This window comes from Rhinatrema bivittatum, chromosome 6, assembly GCF_901001135.1.
Source record: "Rhinatrema bivittatum chromosome 6, aRhiBiv1.1, whole genome shotgun sequence".
In the NCBI taxonomy this organism is placed as follows: Eukaryota; Metazoa; Chordata; class Amphibia; order Gymnophiona; family Rhinatrematidae; genus Rhinatrema; species Rhinatrema bivittatum.
The window spans coordinates 4,935,124-4,953,601 of NC_042620.1; the positions used below are offsets into that span (position 1 = coordinate 4,935,124).

Below are 18,478 nucleotides of genomic sequence, written 5' to 3' on the forward strand. Positions count from 1 at the left end.
AAGACCAGTGCCCACAGGCAGTACAACGGGGGTGCTTCTCTGCCTAAAGATTGTCTGTTATAGGAGTGCAGCTGCTGCCATTTTACATTACTGCAGAGTTGATATAGCCTAGAAGAAACTCCATATTATTCAGGAGCTCCAACAAGGAAGGACATTCCCCAATAAGCTATATGGAGAGAACTAAGGGCCTGAAGAGACTAAGAATGGACAAACCAGCTAAAGCAAATCTAAGCTAGACAGTTATTCAATAGTTACAAAAGAGCCATTGCCTTGCTTAGCAGCAAGAACCACTCTGCATACCTCTGGGGACAGAGGGGACGAGTCACCAGCCATGCAAGAGACCTGGGTTCAGTTTACAGCTGTTAGGAGAAAAGTGCTAGCCATTGCACAATGGCAACACCAAGCGACCAGACTCCAGGTGCACGAGTACCAGAATGTACTGTGCTCCATGGCTGGGTTAGTCTGGGAGGAAAAGCCTAGCTGCTTGTGCATGAAGTCTTATGGTTCATTTAAACAGACCCAGGAGAGTCTGCTTCCAACTCAGCTGAAAGCCCAATGGTGTAGGAGGAAGCCAGCCCGCTGGTTCATGATTGTACGAAGGCAAACCAAACTTTCAGAAGAGCATTCAACATCTTGAGTTTTACACCAAGACAACCTTCATTCAAAGCATAAACAGAATCTACCAGTCATCCACTAGATATGCTTTATTCTCAGATTACGGTGTGCACGAGGAAAACTGGTCAACTACTTTGTCACGTCTCAAATTAGGAACCTGTCAGTCATACAAACTTGTCTTCTACTGTTGGCAGACAAGCCAACTCTGCTTTCTAACTATATAAGTTACTGGTAAGGTAGTAAACTGTTTCCAAGACAATCTTACAGCGCTAGGAAGATAGCCAGAAGCAAATTAAAGGGAGCCCAGTGATTTCCAAACCACTCAAGATTTTCCCAGACAGACATGAGATAACTGCACGAGTGGTCAAGAATCTACAGTTCATTTCCAAAAAGCTGAATTTTTCCTTCCTGAATGCAAGGAAATTCTAAACTGAGGCTGCACAGAGGTCAATAGCGGAGGGCACCTTCAGTCATTCCGTATCTTTTATGGAAATGTAGAACATTTTACATCTTTATTAACAGGTGGTGGACTCTGCCACACCAAGCAAGGACTGAAGATGCAGAAGAAAAACTACCCAGTCAAATGCGTTTAAAAAGATCTGGACTGATTTTTATTATAGAAAGGGCATCATAATGAAACAAAAATAAGCTCCATTTGCAGAAATAAAATACAATCACAGTATAGGGCGGAATTAATATTCCTCTCCCTCATCTTCATCCTCGTAAGAATCTATCCCAACCTCTTCGTAATCCTTCTCCAGGGCAGCCATGTCCTCCCGGGCCTCCGAGAACTCCCCTTCCTCCATCCCCTCTCCCACATACCAGTGCACAAAGGCTCGCTTGGCATACATCAGATCAAACTTGTGGTCCAAGCGAGCCCAAGCTTCAGCAATGGCTGTGGTATTGCTCAGCATACACACAGCACGCTGCACTTTGGCCAGGTCACCCCCAGGCACCGCAGTAGGGGGCTGATAGTTGATACCAACCTTAAAACCAGTTGGGCACCAGTCTACAAACTGGATACTACGCTTTGTTTTGATGGCAGCAATGGCTGCATTGACGTCTTTGGGCACCACATCTCCACGGTATAGCAGGCAGCAAGCCATGTATTTACCATGGCGTGGGTCACATTTCACCATCTGGTTAGCCGGTTCAAAGCAAGCATTGGTGATCTCAGATACAGAAAGCTGCTCATGATAAGCTTTCTCTGCAGAGATCACTGGGGCATAAGTGGCTAGAGGAAAATGGATACGAGGATAAGGCACCAAGTTGGTCTGGAACTCTGTGAGATCCACATTCAGGGCACCGTCGAACCGGAGGGAGGCTGTGATTGAGGATACAATCTGACTAATAAGACGGTTCAGGTTAGTGTAAGTTGGGCGTTCAATGTCCAGGTTTCTGCGGCAGATGTCATAAATGGCCTCGTTGTCCACCATGAAGGCGCAGTCGGAATGCTCCAGGGTGGTGTGAGTGGTCAGGATGGAGTTGTAGGGCTCAACTACAGCTGTGGAGACCTGAGGAGCTGGGTAGATGGAGAACTCCAGTTTGGACTTCTTGCCGTAGTCAACAGATAGTCGCTCCATCAGCAAGGAGGTGAAACCAGATCCAGTGCCACCACCAAAGCTATGGAAGACCAGGAATCCCTGCAGTCCTGTGCACTGGTCAGCCTGCAGGCAATTGACAAAATTCAATGTTACAATCAAATCAGTAAGTGCAAGAGATGCATGGTAGGTTAAAGCAGATCTTCCAAGGCCTTGCTAGGGGAAGGCTGCGTTTTCAGAATATCCATGAATTCTATTTCCTAAACAGGTCTCTAATGGATGCAACTATAGCCTGGGTATTCTCATTGTGAATATCCTGACCTCCTCAGGACAGGTTTGGGAAGTTTTTTCTCCCTTATACATTCTGCTGCTAGCACCTTGGGGTGCTGGAGAACCAGGATGGTATTCCTTCCTGTCTTCCAGATCACTTAGTTTAGGTGATGTAACTTTGAAGGAAGGGTTTCTTGCCTTTTTTGATCAGATACTCACTGAGATTATAAAAATGTATAACTGATAATCTGCCAAATAAATTCTATTTATATTTTACTATGGAACATAATCCAAAAGCGTTCCGTGCTCCATAAGTGATGTCACTACGCCAAAATGGATGAATTGATGCACAAGGCCAATGGGATCTCACACTGTCCTGCTGTCTGTCTCCTTCCCCCAGAGAAGGCAAGAGAAACTGAGACAAGCCAGGCTGTCTTCATCCTCCCTATCCAGCTGCTGAAGCACTGGGACCGTCTGCTTCTACCCCTCCTGCAGAAAGGACTCACATTTTCTACATTTGTACATATTTTATTCCTCTCAGTGGATAAGTTTAGTTGGGGTAGCTTAAATAATTAAATAATTTCTGGAAAATGCAGCCTGGCAAAGAGGTGCTTGGTGCTCAGAGCTCTCGTGAAGCTTCTGGGAGCCTCAGATGACCAGCACAGAGCATGAGCAATAGGTCTGGGTTAAAGGTCCCATGACAAGGGCAGTTTGTGCTGCACAGTGAACGTCTTCACTCCCCCTGGCCACTGCCTTGAAGGCGTCCGTGCATAGCACCAGGGCTGAGCCTGGAAGAGCACGACTCAGGAACAGACTGGGTAAACTTCATAGGCCATCTCGCAGAACCTTGGATCTGGGACCCTGCAAACAAACAGCTCAAGCGGCTTCAGTATAGGAGCTGCCCCTGGGTCATGGAACCTGCTTACCAGTTTTCTGATCCTGTCCAGGACAGAGTCAATAATCTCTTTGCCAATGGTGTAGTGCCCACGGGCATAGTTATTGGCAGCATCTTCTTTGCCACTGATGAGCTGCTCCGGGTGGAAAAGTTGGCGATAGATGCCCATGCGAACCTCATCTGGAAGAGTAAGACTGCCATATTACTACAAACAGCTCCCTCGGTATCCTGCAATCTCTTCAGTCAGCTTTCATGCTAATTAGAACCCTGTCGGGTCCATGTCCCAAAGTCCTATTTCTTCCTCTCTTCCAATGAGCCTGTTCTCTTTTCATTGCAGTCGGCACATGTCGTGCTATGCCACTGAAGACAGGAAAGGCCTGGCATTTTTGCCTGCGTTCTGTACAGACGGACATCGCCCATCTGATGTCACCACTCTGCCAGGTCATCTGCTTGCTGTGGTCAGCAACCAGTTTCACCTGTCTCCTGAACCCTGACTAGCTTTCTCCTTATGGTACTCAACCCCTTGATGCATGCGATTGTCCAGCAATGGCCCTTCCTACGGTGCAGTTTGTAGGCCACTCCAAGTGATCCGCAGAGTAGGTTACCTAACTTTGTTTACTTGGGGGTTCAGTTTAGATCAGATGTGTCTGCTGGCACAAGAGCCATGTCCAGATGGTGCCACACATCCAAGTAATCATTAAGGCCTCGCTGGGAGGGAGATCTGGGGCTGCTCACCTGACTTTAAGCAGAGTTTTGCGAGATTTTGTTTAAGCTTGATCAAACATTTCTTCTAAGAGGGGAGGGAAGAGTGATACCCACTGTCCTTCTCAGGTCAGGGGGGCCAATCTCTTCCATGCCCTGAATTTCAGCAATAGGATCTTAAAATTTATAGCAGCAAACTGGAATTTTCCCAAAACTTATGGAAGCTGATTGGTTTTAGCAGCCTCCGTCACTGGACAGCACACTTGGCTTTAGAAGCACATAAAATGTTAATTTTTTTCTCTCATCCACAAAAACTGGAGTTGTAAAGTGTTTTCATTTAATCTACTGGGTTAATACTGGGATAATAAATTATCTATTGTCCAGTTTATAATAGAAAATGGAAACAGTAGGCATGAAGCTGGGGCCTGTGCTACGATCCTGAACCATCTCAGTGGCCAGCACCATTATAAACCATTGTAAATAATTCCTGATTTTATCTAATCTTCCATAGGATCTGTGCAAGTTATCAGAACAGAGTCACCGCCACTAGAACTCAGCTCTGACTGCTGTGCATAATAAAGTGTTTAGAACCTATTACATCTAATTGCACCTGCAAGCAAACTTCAGATACATCATAAAATATTAGGAAGCAATAGCATGCTCTAAATTCTATTGCTTTTGGAAGTTTCCAATGCAAATAAACATTTGCACTTTTCTAAAGGGGATGCTGAATGTAGGTAACCGTTGAAGAGGACATTAATCTACAGGAAATGCACTCCCACAGTATCTGCACCTACCAATCACACATGACTTGAACTCTGGTCATGCAATTACTCACCAATGACGGTGGGCTCCAGGTCTACAAAGACAGCTCTGGGGACGTGTTTGCCAGCACCGGTCTCACTGAAGAAAGTCGTAAACGAGTCGTCTCCACCCCCAATGGTTTTCTCGCTGGGCATCTGTCCATCAGGCTGGATGCCATGCTCCAGGCAGTACAGTTCCCAGCATGCATTGCCCATCTGGACCCCAGCCTGGCCCACGTGGACAGAAATGCACTCACGCTAGAGATAAAAGGAGACTGATCAGGTGTTTGCAGCACTGCTTTATGGCGAACATTCAGCAGAGAGCACACTAAGGCCTACGCTGTACCCTCAGAAAGTGGTACCTTTGGGGGCACAGCCCACTGTAGCGCTGCTTCCGCTCCTGTCTCCGACAGCACCGAGCAGGGGTGTCTCATCCCCTCAAGCACTTCAGTGTAATCACAGAAGATTCAGGAGAATGAGAAGCTGGGGGGAGGGGGGAGGGAGGTTTCATGAGGCTCTAGCACAATAGCTCAGACCAGGATTTCTCCTCCCTTCCACTAGGGGGAGACAGATGGAAGCCAAGTCCAGGTCCCACTCATGACTACAGCTCTATTTTCCAGTACTCCCTTTTCAAACCAAGGAAATCCTAGGCTACACCAAACATGGATTCAGTTCTTATTGATTTTTCACTCATTTAGAAGCAGCCAACATACAGATACTATTTGGGTCCCACCGAATTTGTGGCATGATCTACCCCCACTTCTGGCACCTCCAAATATCCCTGATCCTAACTGCCCCTCAAGCACAAGAGGAAAGGCTGAAAAGCATTTCATACTTCCCTACGCCAGGGCATGCTGATGTTTACTCAGGAAATTTGGGTTTGAAGAATATTTCTTGTAAATAAAACTTCAAAGCAAATAGTAAGAAGCATCATTATGTTGCAAGGTCCCAGGAAGGACGGCAAGGATCAGCCTCTACACTAAGTGCTTGAGCACGAGCTCACAACCTCAGCCCCCATCAGATGCCGGATTCTCACTGCTTCTGTGCTAGCTGCTCTCTCCTCAACCCCTCCGCTCTCATGGCTGTATATAGGTGCTACATTCTGTTTTAATTATTCATTGAGTCAACCACTAGTAACATAGAAACATAGAAATGACGGCAGAAGAAGACCAAACGGCCCATCCAGTCTGCCCTGCAAGCCACGCACTTTATCCATTTTTTTCCCCCTTTTTCTCTCCCACCTGTTACTATTGGCTTCCAGTACCCTCCAGCCCTAATTCCCCTCCACCAATTTAGAGAGCAGCTCCGTATCTGCATCCAAGTGACATCCAGCTCAAATTAGGGTTAGCAACCGCTGTAACAAGCAGGCCACCCCCTTGCCCCATACTCTTACCCACCCCTGTTTTTATTTGGTTTTTTTTGGAGATAGCCCTCCATCCTTCCGCTCCATGAAGGTGGAACACCAACTACTGACCACTGGCATCCCGCTCCATGAATGCCTCTGTGGTAAATTTAATTGTAAGGATTGTAACTTGGGGAAAGGTAGAAAATCAAATGTTTATAAACAAAAGCAGCATTTCAAAGTGCAAAAGTGCAACAAAACACCCCAGAAAAAAGTGCAACAAAACACCCCAGAATTTACATTGTAGATTTTCAGAAGGCGTTTGACAAAGTTCCTCATGAGAGGCTTCTAGGAAAAGTAAAAAGTCATGGGATAGGTGGCGATGTCCTTTCGTGGATTGCAAACTGGCTAAAAGACAGGAAACAGAGAGTAGGATTAAATGGGCAATTTTCTCAGTGGAAGGGAGTGGACAGTGGAGTGCCTCAGGGATCTGTATTGGGACCCTTACTGTTCAATATATTTATAAATGATCTGGAAAGAAATACGACGAGTGAGATAATCAAATTTGCAGATGACACAAAATTGTGCAGAGTAGTTAAATCACAAGCAGATTGTGATAAATTGCAGGAAGACCTTGTGAGACTGGAAAATTGGGCATCCAAATGGCAGATGAAATTTAATGTGGAAAAGTGCAAGGTGATGCATATAGGGAAAAATAACCCATGCTATAATTACACGATGTTGGGTTCCATATTAGGTGCTACAACCCAAGAAAGAGATCTAGGTGTCATAGTGGATAACACATTGAAATCGTCGGTTCAGTGTGCTGCGGCAGTCAAAAAAGCAAACAGAATGTTGGGAATTATTAGAAAAGGAATGATGAATAAAACGGAAAATGTCATAATGCCTCTGTATCGCTCCATGGTGAGACCGCACCTAGAATACTGTGTACAATTCTGGTCGCCGCATCTCAAAAAAGATATAATTGCGATGGAGAAGGTACAGAGAAGGGCTACCAAAATGATAAGGGGAATGGAACAACTCCCCTATGAGGAAAGACTAAAGAGATTAGGACTTTTCAGCTTGGAGAAGAGACGACTGAGGGGGGATATGATAGAGGTGTTTAAAATCATGAGAGGTCTAGAACGGGTAGATGTGAATCGGTTATTTACTCTTTCAGATAGTAGAAGGACTAGGGGACACTCCATGAAGTTAGCATGGGGCACATTTAAAACTAATCGGAGAAAGTTCTTTTTTACTCAACGCACAATTAAACTCTGGAATTTGTTGCCAGAGAATGTGGTTCGTGCAGGTAGTATAGCTGTGTTTAAAAAAGGATTGGATAAGTTCTTGGAGGAGAAGTCCATTACCTGCTATTAGGTTCACTTAGAGAATAGCCACTGCCATTAGCAATGGTTACATGGAATAGACTTAGTTTTTGGGTACTTGCCAGGTTCTTATGGCCTGGATTGGCCACTGTTGGAAACAGGATGCTGGGCTTGATGGACCCTTGGTCTGACCCAGTATGGCATTTTCTTATGTTCTTATGTTCTTCTTTCTTATGTTCTTATGTTCATATATTTTAAGCCCGTCATTACCATTCACACATTCACCAGATGAACACTTAGCCTGAGATCCAGGTGTAAGATCCCCAAATCTTTCTAGTCCACTTTGTTTTACCTGCCCTGCAGGCCGGCAGTGACCCCAGGAAGTTTGGTACCGGGTACTACGGTTTCCTTTCAATGGAAGGGACTCCCTGCAGGGCTGCTTCAGTAGCAAATCCTTCATCAAGGGCAGGGACACAGGCCAGGCAGCCTTGATCCGGACGAGACTCAAAGCGCATTACAGTAAGATAGAAGAGCTTAAGAGGTCCGTATCAGAGCAGAGCTCAAGCAGGACCAACACTACCCGAACCAATACAACTTAAAATACCAGAACCAGAGCAGCATTGGCCTCTGGCAAAGTGGGTGGCAGCTCATAGTTAAGAAAGACAGATTGCAAGATCTACGGGTGGTGCAGAAGTGCAGTTCTGTATCAGTTTAGCAGCTTTGGTTCCCCTCCATAGAAGTTCATGGGTGGTGGGATTAGAGCAGTTTTATCAAGCAAACCGGGAGAAGGCCTGGCCAAATAGCCATTCCTTTGCTTTCTCTCTGAAAGGGAGGGAGCACGGAAAGCAGAACCATGTTCCAGAGTTTGGGTGGGATTAGAGCCGGCAGCCTCCTTTCTCCTGCACAAAGCATCTGAGAGGACCTGAACTCTTGTTGGGATGTAGAGGCAGCAGATACTCTGGGACTCGTTTATACGCACATTTGTGGGTGAAACAGGATTTTGAGTTTTGTCCTGGTGAAGATTGTGAAGGACTGAAGATCTGGCACTTACCAGAGGTCTGGCCACTGTGCTTTGTACAAGTTGTGTCCATTTTACAAACTAAACTCGATAAGTCAGGGTGGGAAGACCATTATGACTGCTATTCTCCAGCACACCCTGGCTATCATAGGGACTTGCAGGAAAGGGTCATTGGTGGTGGAGTTGGGACCTGTGATCTAAAGAAAGGGACGAGTGACCTTACCAAATTTGCAGATGACAAAGTTGTTCTGAGTTGTTAAAACGGCAGCAGACTGAAGAACTGCAGAAGGACTTAGGAGACTGGGCTTGTAAATGGCAGATGCAAGGTAATGCACATAAGGAAAAACAATCCCAGCTCCAGGTACCCGATGCTGATTCTGTGCTCGGAGTCACCACCCAGGAAAGAGACCGCCGAATCCTTGTGGACAATACTTTGAAATCTTTGGCTCAGTGTGTGACATTCAAAGAGGCAAAATGAGAGTTAGGAATGTGGAAATGAATAGAGAACAAGATTGAGAATATTATAATGCCCTTCTCTAGAACCATGGTGAGACTGCACCTCGAGTCCTGTGTGCAGTTCTGGTTGCCCATCTCAAAAGGGCATAGATGACATAGCAGACATGGAAAACTTTACAGAGAAGTGAGTCAAAATAAAGGCAATGAAAAGCTCCCTTATGGAGGAAGGTTAAACAGATTAGGGCTCTCCTGCTTGGAAAAGAGACGACAGATTTATAAAGTCATGAGTGAGGTGCAATGGGTAAATAGGGAATGTTATTTATCCTTTAAGACACTAGCACTGGGGACACTCCATGAAGCCAACTAGATAAAAAAATCATAGGATGTATTTTCTCACTCAGTGCATGATGAAGCTATGGAATCTGTTGCCAGAGGATGGGGTTTAAAAAAAGAGGATTGGAGAAGTTCCTGGAAGGAAAAGGTCCATAAACAGTTATAAGCCAGGAAGACTTGGGAAAGCCAGCACTTATCCCCGAGAGTGAGATACAAGAAACGGATCAATTACTGGGCGATCTGCTGGGCTCGATGGACCCTGCTCTGACCCAGCATGGCATTTCTTACACTCCATAGGAATATGGATCAAGGGCTCAGGGTATGACAGCTGCATTCTCCTGATGGTTCACGTTCCCTTGAGATCTATTTCTGGAACTCCATTTGCATCAAATCTTCTCTATTGCAAGTTTATTCTCCTAGCTGAAGTGACCTGCTGAGGTAGTCTGCTTGTGTGTTCATTTGACCCAAGATGTGTACTGCTGAAAGATCCAGAAGAGATGATCCCAGAACCTTTTCTCTCTTAAGGGTCTTCTAGGAAATTGACAAACCATGACGTTAATACAATCACGGTCGTACAAGAGTGTCTCAAACCTTAGATCTGGGGGGAATACAGGCCATTTATTATCTTTTAACATTTTCATCAGGACTTCAATCTTCAGATATCATGGAAGGCTAATTAATCAAATGTAATTTAAACATCTGCCCTCCACTAATAAAAAGGCACTTGCTATTAGGTTGATGTGGCGTCCACGGGTCTTCCATACCCACTAGGACTGTCAACGTCTCAAGACTTTTGCTCTGAATGTCCCTCGTTACAATGATTCCAAGTTATTTGTCACTTTCCCGATGGCTGGATGCACAGACTACTGCAGTAGACCTACTCATAGCTGATCTTACTGTTTCAGAATTGAACACCAAATCTATTTTACTGTCCATGTAATGCTTTAAAGTTGCTGCTAGTCCATCACTAGGCAGTGTAAGTAGAAGTCTACTCCCCGTTTCTGCATTTGCTTTGGACCCTTTCAGTCCCAGTTCTGATTTGGACTGTTAAGTTGTTCCCATGCCTGTGTTTACTTTATTTGTAATACGTTTCCTATCTGGAGCCTTCCCCACGAGCAGAACGAACCGGCTGTAACTGCAGAGAGCAGAATCTGTGTCCGGAGGGGATGAAGAGGAGTTTTGCTCCGTGTTTCGAGCATCTGCCACCCTTTCTACAAAGATTGCCTCTAAGTTTCCCATCGTGACACCTCATTCTAGAAAGGTTTTCACTGAAAAACGTAAATGTCCAAGAAGCAAATCTGTACCTGAGAGCGGGAAGGTAGTAAATAATTAAGTCTCAGAGGGCTTTTGGTGCAAGACTGCATCATCTTTGTAGCTTTTCTCCAGACCTCATCCGCTCTAACGTTTCTGGAGGTTTGGTCTTCAGAAGTGGACACAAGTACTTCAGGTGAGGTCTCGATTTGTAGAGCATCACGTTTTACCTAGATAGTGCTTCTTTCCCTATGCAGCGTCACCTGCCTCTTACTAGCTCCAGCCTATGTTTGCACGAATGACTGGGCCTGTGTTATTGTTTGGATTTTCTTCTCTTCCCTCTATATTTTTGTATTCTTTATGGAGTGATGAATGCAGCATACTCTGTGTGCACACATTCGGGGGGTAGCTGAAGTGTTTGCACCAGTTGAGTTGTTTCTGAAGGATTTAGATTAAAAGAATAACAGATCAATGGAGGCATTACCAGATGTTTACGTGGTCACTGGTGTGCAGAAGTCACCGACACCTTAAGTTAAGTTTGCGGATGAGCGATAGTAGGTATCCAGGGTACATTATGGGGGCAAAAAGAATGTACTTGTTAAGTTTGCACCTTTTTGCACAGAGTGGGTTTAGGGACATTGCTGCAGAAAGCCTAATTTAGGATTTACAATAACTAGAAGTCCTAACAAAATAAAATAGGCACCCACAAGCTGGGTCTGTCTGGCAGGCTAGATATTCAGACAACAGCTTTATTAGCTATGGGGAGGGGTGCTGGAGGGAAGAGAAGCTCGTGGATAGGGCAGCAGACGTGCTCTGGGATATCTCCTTACCAGGGGGGACAGAACTGGGTCACTTGATTTCTTGTTACTAGAAGAAAACCATGTGGTGGATGAGGAAGAGAGGAGAGGCCAAGGGGTACTGGGCAGACTCACAGTGCCTCTAGATTTGTCCACAAGGCATGACCGTGATGAAGTGTTGAATGTAGAATATGTTTAAGGGCTTAATAGGCCAGTCCAAAAAAAAAGGAAACAATGGGAATGGTCTTCTTAAAGGAACCCATTTATCACAGAGGGAGGATAAATTAAAGGGAATGGGCAGATTATGGAGCCTCTGTCAAGTGTCAGAGTAAGGGGGTAGCCATCCTGTTCCCCTTATTGACACAAAGTTAATCAGTCTCAATGGGGCGCTTGTCACCAGAGTAGTGAGCATGCCAGGTCTTAACTAATAGAGTCTCTGAAGTCCAGGAGGGCTGTATTGATGGAAGGGGATTGGAATAGGATTTTGGATTGTGTTGCTAGGTCAGGACCCAATGCTTTCCATACTTTGGAGAGGCTAATATGGAGGTCCTGGGGTTGGATGATGTATGACAGGGCCACCAATGGCTAACCAGCATCCTGTGCGAGAACTGGAGTGCCCCCTCCCCCCGACCACAAAACACAAGTCTGCACAGGGCAAACGGCACCTACCCCCCCCCCCCCCCCCCAAACTGATCCATGCTCCTCAGGGGCAAAGGTAAGGAGGTCAGACTGGGGACGGGGAGGGTAAGGGGCAAATAGCACCCCCCCCTAGAGTGACAGATTAGTGACAAAGGGGCAAACTCACCCCCCCCCCCCCCCCCCGGTGCTGGCCTAAGAAATACACATTCCCCAGATATAGGGATCCTGCATCTGCAGAAGAGACTTTTTCATTTCCCCATTGCCTGCAGAACTGAGCCAAACAAATTCCAAGTTGTGTCTAAATAACCAAGAGCAGCACATCCCGAAAGTGCTTCCCTTGGCTTGCTGTTAACTTTATCTGGCAACTTGGCTACAAGTCACTGCAAATAAGACTCCTAAGACCATGCGGGCAGGAAAGAAAGCCGGGGCTAGTTTTAGCCACTCAGCATTGTATCATCTTTAGAAAATGGATACAAGATCTTATTCAGATATTTAACACCTCAGATTACACAAAATATATCCAACAGATGTCTGTCTGTCAACTGCTGGAGACAAATACAGAGCATCTCATAACAAGAAGTGTGTGCTCCAGTTCAGTCTCTCCACAACAAGCCAGACTGTATGCAGAGCAGCCCCCAGCAATACTCACAATATCAAACAATAAAACAAATATAAAATCAGGAATATCCACAAGAAGCCAGACTGTATGCAGAGCAGCCCCCAGCAATACTCACAATATCAAACAATAAAACAAATATAAATCAGGAATATCCACAAGAAGCCAGACTGTATGCAGAGCAGCCCCCAGCAATACTCACAATATCAAACAATAAAACAAATATAAATCAGGAATATCCACAAGAAGCCAGACTGTATGCAGAGCAGCCCCCAGCAATACTCACAATATCAAACAATAAAACAAATATAAATCAGGAATATCCACAAGAAGCCAGACTGTATGCAGAGCAGCCCCCAGCAATACTCACAATATCAAACAATAAAACAAATATAAATCAGGAATATCCACAAGCCAGACTGTATGCAGAGCAGCCAACAGCAATACTCACAATATCAAACAATAAAACAAATATAAATCAGGAATATCCACAAGAAGCCAGACTGTATGCAGAGCAGCCAACAGCAATACTCAAAATATCAAACAGGAATAGCAAAGCCATACTAACACACAACATCCAGCGATTAAAGAATGTTAAACATTCCCCAAAGCACCAATCACGTAGCAGCCACAAATTAAAACTAAGGATTAAAAGGTTCTCCCTCACTCTGTACCTAGGATCTTTTTATTTCCAGTCACCCCAAGATTGTTGGGGGAGGGCTGAAGCAGCTTTATCCTCACACATACACCCTATGCATGCGAGAGAACATGCGACTACAGGCTCACTCGTGTATGAACTTGTACGCATGCGTGTGACAGGCTCACACCCATTGTCCATCCTCCTAAATCAGCTGGCGAACATCAGCATTACAGGTACTGCACTGGCCTGGTTCAAAACATTCCTCGGGAACAGAGGCTACAAGGTCAAACTTCACAATAAAGAATCTCAGCGTTATCCATCCCCACTAGGAGTTCCTCAGGGCTCCTCCCTCTCTCCCATGGTCTTCAACATTTATCTTCTCCCACTCTGCCAGTTGCTGACCAAACTGAACCTAAAACACTTCTTATACGCCGATGTCGTCCAGATCGTGATCCCCCTTAAAGAGTCCATCACAAAAACTCTAGAATTTTGGGACAATTGCCGTCTAGAAATCAACGGCCTCCTCTCCAGTCAACTTAATACTAAATTCCTCAAAAAGCGAACTTCTCATATCCCCGGAAAACAGCAACACCACAAATCCACCAACCAACCTACAAATTTCACAAGTAAGAGACCTGGGAGCTATCATTGATAATCTGCTAAACCTAAAATCATTCATTAACCAATGAACTAAGGACTGCTTTCATAAACTTCATGTCCTAAAAAGAATAAAACCACTCTTCCTCTTTCATCACTACAGAACAGTTCTGCAAGCAATAATCTTCTCTAAGATAGATTACTGTAACTATCTTATTAGGTCTCCCCTCATCTCACGCCAAACCTCTTCAGATGCTTCAAAACTTGGCAGCCAGAATATTGATAAACACGAGGAGAAGAGACCACATATCTCCCATCCTCAAAGACCTTCACTACAGAATCCTATACAAGTCCATAACCACCATCTACAAATCTATCCATCACCATGCTCTGCTTAACCTACAAATCCCATTCAGAAAACATACCTCCTCCAGACCCAGAGATTCACTACATGTACCACACCCCAAAACCTCTCAACATACAACCTTCAGAGACCGGGCCTTCTCCACAGCAGGACCTCCTCTCTGGAACTCCATCCCTCCGGATCTGCGACAGGAACCCTGCCTGCCAACATTCAGGAAAAGGTTCAAAACCTCTCAACATACAACCTCCAGAGACCGGGCCTTCTCCACAGCAGGACCTCCTCTCTGGAACTCCATCCCTCCGGATCTGCGACAGGAACCCTGCCTGCCAACATTCAGGAAAAGGTTCAAAACCTCTCAACATACAACCTCCAGAGACCGGGCCTTCTCCACAGCAGGACCTCCTCTCTGGAACTCCATCCCTCCGGATCTGCGACAGGAACCCTGCCTGCCAACATTCAGGAAAAGGCTCAGAACGTGGCTATTTAAGAAAGCCTTTCCAGACCCCAACAACCTCAATTCACTGTCAATCTGCTCTCAGTCCTTACCATAACACAGTAAACAATAACATTCTCAATCCCATAACTTTGTAAATTGCTCTTTCGCTTTTTTTTTCTGCTCCCAGTTGTGTACATCCCTGTTTTATTGTAACTGCAACGTTTTCGCTCCACACCTGTTAAAGTTTTATTTTTCATTTTACACCCCCTTGTTGATTGTAAACCAGCATGATGTGATACATATCTCGAATGCTGGTATAGAAAGACACTAAATAAATAAAATGGGAGGTGATATTGCCCCTGTCTAGGTCCCTGGTGAGACCTCACGTGGGATATGAGTACAGTTCTGGAGACCCCACCTTCAGAAGGATAGAAACAGGAGGGAGTCGCTCCGGAGGGGGCTACTAACATGGGCAGTGGTCTTCAGTCTAAGCACATGGGGAGAGACTTAAAGATCTAAACACGTACCCCTGGGAGGAAAAGTGTGATATGGGACATTTGATAGAGACATTTAAATACATGCAAGGTTTCCATGCACAGGAGGTGACCCTTTAGATCAAGAGGTCATGAGATGAGGGTGAAAGGGGGGAGACTCAGGAGTAATCTCGGGAAGAGAGGGTAGTGGATACGTGGAAGAGATGGAGACAAGGACATGTCTGAATTAAAGAAAACATGAGAAACAAGATCTCTGATGGCGTAGTTTGGATATAGTTGCTGTGGATGGTCCCATTTTGAGGGGAAGTAGAGAGTGCAGTGGACATGGCAGGAGACGTGGACTGCATGTATGAGGAAGCAGAACAGCTGCTCTCGTCACTCTGAATCTGGTCACGTGCTATGCACTTATCACATGAACTATCAGCAAACAAGACTTTATAGCCTGTGCAGGTCCAACCCTCCCACATCACAGCAGGGTCAGACCATTGCTGGGGGCTAAAGGCCCTCTGCAGATCCAGGACGCTCATTAGGATTCTCCTCATTCAGCTCCTCCCCGCACCCCACTACCCCTTTCTCTATCCCCACGGCTGAGAAGAGATTGGAAGTCTGATGCACTTACCATAGCTGGATTTAAAAAAAAAAAAAAAAGGTTTGACAAGAAGTCCATAAATTATTAACCAAGTAGACGTAAGAAATAGCCATTACATATTGCATGATAGCAGCAGGAGATCTGTTTTGTATTTTGCCAGGTACTTGTGACCTGGATTGACCACTATTGGAAACAGAATACTGGGCATGATGGACCATAAGAACATAAATTGCCATACTGGGTCAAACCAAGGATCCATCAAGCCCAGCATCCTGTCTCCAACAGAGGCCGATCCAAGTCACAAGTAACTGGCGAGTACCCGAACATTCAATAATCTCAAGGTACTATTCCTTATTCATAGCAGTTTATGGACTTCTCCTGCAGGAACTTATCCAAATTTTTTTTTAACCCAGTTATACTAACTGCCAATACCACATCCTCTGGCAAGGAATTCCAGAGAATTGTGAGTAAAAAAAAATTCTTCAGTTTGTTTTACATGTGCTGCTTGCTAACTTCATGGAGAGCCCCCTGGTCCTATTATCTGAAAGAATAAATAACCGAGTCACATCTGCCCGTTCTAGACGTCTCATGATTTTAAACACCTCTATCATATCCCCCCTCAGCCCTCTCTTCTCCAAGCTGAAAAGTCCTAACCTCTTTAGTCTTTCCTCATAGGGGAGCTGTTCCATTCCCCTTCTCTGTACCTTCTCCATCGCAATTATATCTTCTCATTACCTCACTCATCGTATTCCTTTCCAGATTCTTTATACATATATTGAAAATCTGTCGTCAGCCACACACATGCTTAAGGGAAGCGTGTTGGCAGGCAGCTGGCGGTGTCCAGCCTCGAGGGAAGCTGGCGGCATCTTGCCTGAAAGAGCAGCAGGACCTGCAGTGGCCGAGAGTGGCCTCCTACCGCAAGCACATCTTATTCTGCCCAGGGCCCGGACTGAGAGGTGAGGGGGCAGTTTGCAGGGTTGGTCCACAAACCACCAAATGCAACACGAGTCTTCTCTTCCCCCTACTCTGTCTCTTTCCCTTCATCTGTCCTCGTCTCTTGTGCGTCTCTCCCCACCTCCTGTGAGACTACACTGACTGTCTAGCACCAGGGCCAATGAGGGCAAGAGGAGGAAGGTCCCGGGGCAGAGATGGACGGTAAAGGCTGCTTTTATACAGACCAGCAGTCATGCTTGGGAGATCCCCTGAAAATGAACTGTGTTAATGTTCATTGACTGATGTGCCCAGCACAGCTGTTAGCAACACAGCAGAGCAATTGTGCAGATAGGCAGACAAGCCGGAAACAGACCATACGGCTGATATTGCTAGGAGCAAAGAGGGTGAGATTTGCACTCTGAACTGCAGGGCTGGGGGTGGAGGTGTGCTGCTTTTGCGAATAACCTTGGACTTAAAGGCTGGCATGCACTGATAATGCAGAATAAATAGGAAATATCATTGCAGAAGACAAGGTCCCGGCAGGCCCTGCACAGGCTCACTGGATGTCACCTCCGTGCACGGGCAGGTCCTGCACACGCGCCAGGGACTTCCCTAGTCACCTCTGCCTCGCGCCATTTGCAATCAGCACATTCCTGACCTTCAGCAGGAGGGTCAAAGGGACTGAGAAATCAAGGCTGGCAACTAAACCCCGCCCCCCAGAGAAACACCTGAGGCAGGTACCCCAGATCAGGTGTGACCCCCACCCCCAAACAGGGAGGCTTCCAAGTACATACAGGGAAGAATGAGTGCACAGAGCTGTCACCTCCCCTGCCAGCTGCCAACCTTCAACCAACTTCCTGGCTTCATCATAGAGCAAACTCGATTTTAGTTCCACCCCCTCCTCCATAGAGACACCCACTACTCCCCCTCCTCCACAGAAATACCGCACTGCTCCCCTTACATCCCCCTCCTCCAGAGGAGCACCCCACCCTCCCTTCACAGATACACCCCACCCCCGTCCCTTCACACTCCTTCCACGTCTCCCCCACAAGCACCCCACTCCGGGGAGTCTCCTTCCACGTCTCCCCCACAAGCACCCCACTCCGGGGAGTCTCCTTCCACTTCTCCCCCACTCCGGGGAGTCTCCTTCCACGTCTCCCCCACAAGCACCCCCCTCCGGGGAGTCTCCTTCCACGTCTCCCCACAAGCACCCCACTCCGGGGAGTCTCCTTCCACGTCTCCCCCACAAGCACCCCACTCCGGGGAGTCTCCTTCCACTTCTCCCCCACTCCGGGGAGTCCCGTCCCCCCCTGCCAGGTCATCATGCCTGTGCTGTGCTTCAGATGCCCTCCCTGGGGGAGCCCCCGCACTCACCATGACTGCAGTTCCCTTCTCACCCACAACCTGCAACGAGTCTCAGTGAGAAATGACGAAGCAGCAGCGGCGCGGCACCTTATATCCTGCGGGGCGGGGCTCGCGCTAACCACGCCCAGGGGGAGGAGCGTCCGCGAAACGCCCTCTGCAGTAAACTGCTGCAGGCCACGCCCCCGCAGTGCCCCGCCCGCCGCCTCGCTACGGGAGGGGCTGAATTAGCACAGGTGTCCAGAGCGGAAGCGGGGGCGATCGCCGCGGCGGCGGCCCACGAGTCTCAACCTTGGGCTGATTCGACCCCCCCCCCCCTTCTTATGGCAGCGCCTCCTCACCCCTCTCCGAGGATGGGGGCGAGGGAGGGCAGACGTGCGGCTCCAGCGCCACCCAGGGCAGAGAGCGATGCCCCGGCCTGAGGCACAGTGACTGCCCCGTCCCCTCAGACTCTGCC

General features: G+C 46.8%; 1 protein-coding gene across 1 annotated transcript; it reads right to left on the bottom strand.

Annotated features, from left to right (window-relative positions):
• Nucleotides 1-1,199: 1,199 nt before the first annotated feature.
• On the bottom strand, nt 1,200-18,183 carry LOC115093359 (tubulin alpha chain). Its single transcript, XM_029604993.1, has 4 exons — nt 18,034-18,183; nt 4,862-5,084; nt 3,353-3,501; nt 1,200-2,282 (listed from the first exon to the last, which is right to left on the bottom strand). Exons 1-4 carry the CDS (start codon nt 18,034-18,036, stop codon nt 1,308-1,310), a joined length of 1,350 nt encoding a protein of 449 aa, XP_029460853.1. The 5' UTR covers nt 18,037-18,183; the 3' UTR covers nt 1,200-1,307.
• Between the last annotated feature and the right edge of the window lie 295 nt (nt 18,184-18,478).

What these genes read in the sequence shown, in the direction of transcription:
- LOC115093359 (XM_029604993.1), bottom strand. An exon ending in CCTGGAGCCCACCGTCATTG is followed by an intron (nt 3,502 to 4,861) that starts GTGAGTAATTGC and finishes TTACTCTTCCAG; the next exon opens with ATGAGGTTCGCATGGGCATC. An exon ending in TGGACAGGATCAGAAAACTG is followed by an intron (nt 2,283 to 3,352) that starts GTAAGCAGGTTC and finishes AATTGCCTGCAG; the next exon opens with GCTGACCAGTGCACAGGACT.